This window comes from Octopus bimaculoides, chromosome 23, assembly GCF_001194135.2.
Source record: "Octopus bimaculoides isolate UCB-OBI-ISO-001 chromosome 23, ASM119413v2, whole genome shotgun sequence".
NCBI classification, from domain to species: Eukaryota; Metazoa; Mollusca; class Cephalopoda; order Octopoda; family Octopodidae; genus Octopus; species Octopus bimaculoides.
The window spans coordinates 36,366,318-36,367,048 of record NC_069003.1 but is presented as its reverse complement, the minus strand read 5'-3'; the positions used below and the strand labels follow the sequence as shown (position 1 = coordinate 36,367,048).

The window sequence follows — 731 nt, the reverse complement described above, 5'->3', positions numbered from 1 at the left end:
TTTAAAAAGTTTTATTTCAGATAAAGAAGCCCTTTCAGTCTCATTTCAAGGCTGCGGTGAAAAAATTAATTGGAAAAATTCCTGTGAAAACAGAAAAAACAACTTGTGTGGGCGTCCCGATCCGAAACTCTGTCCGTAAAGTTACTTTAATGCCTCAGTAATGTATCAGTTAATGGACGTCTATGTTTAGATGTGAAACAGACAACTGCTAAAAATATTAGGCAAGTGTCAATAATTAAGTGGGTGACGAATATGTAAGGGTGTGTGTGTGTGTGTCTGTGTGTGAGAGAGAGAGAGAGTATGTGTGTATGAGAGAAAGGGGAGTGAGAGAGTGAGTGTGTGTGAAAATGAAAGTGTTTATGAGAGAGCTGGGGGGAGAAAGAAAGTGAGTGTGTGTGCGTGAGTGTGAATAACGCTATCGAGGAAACTGATGGGATGGCAAGAACAAAGTGGACGGTGCTACGTATGTCGCAGGTGGGGAGAGAAAACAAGCTGGGGGGGGGACGCATGTCACCATACATGTACGCACACACAAGCTTATGTGTGTGTGTCTCTTTCTCTCTCTCTCTCTCCACACACACACATACATCGAAAACAATAGTCAGTTAGAGGAAGGCACCTGATAGAAAGGGAATCCCATGTTTTTAATCCAGTCTGCAACATCTTCTGTCGTCCAGGTGAGGAAAGTAAGATCTGGCTCGGCTGGACTCTCTTCTCCATCCCCTTCGTTC

The 731-nt window shown here is 43.6% G+C and overlaps 1 protein-coding gene across 1 annotated transcript in view; it reads right to left on the bottom strand.

Moving 5' to 3' along the window:
* The window catches only part of LOC106876089 (sterile alpha motif domain-containing protein 15), a 3,106-nt gene extending 2,381 nt beyond the window's left edge, over positions 1 to 725 (bottom strand). Inside the window, exon 1 of the mRNA XM_014924497.2 lies at positions 620 to 725. Within this exon, the coding sequence (XP_014779983.1) occupies positions 620 to 640 (21 nt within the window). The 5' untranslated portion in view covers positions 641 to 725. The remainder of the gene's footprint in view (positions 1 to 619) is intronic.
* Positions 726 to 731: the final 6 nt, after the last annotated feature.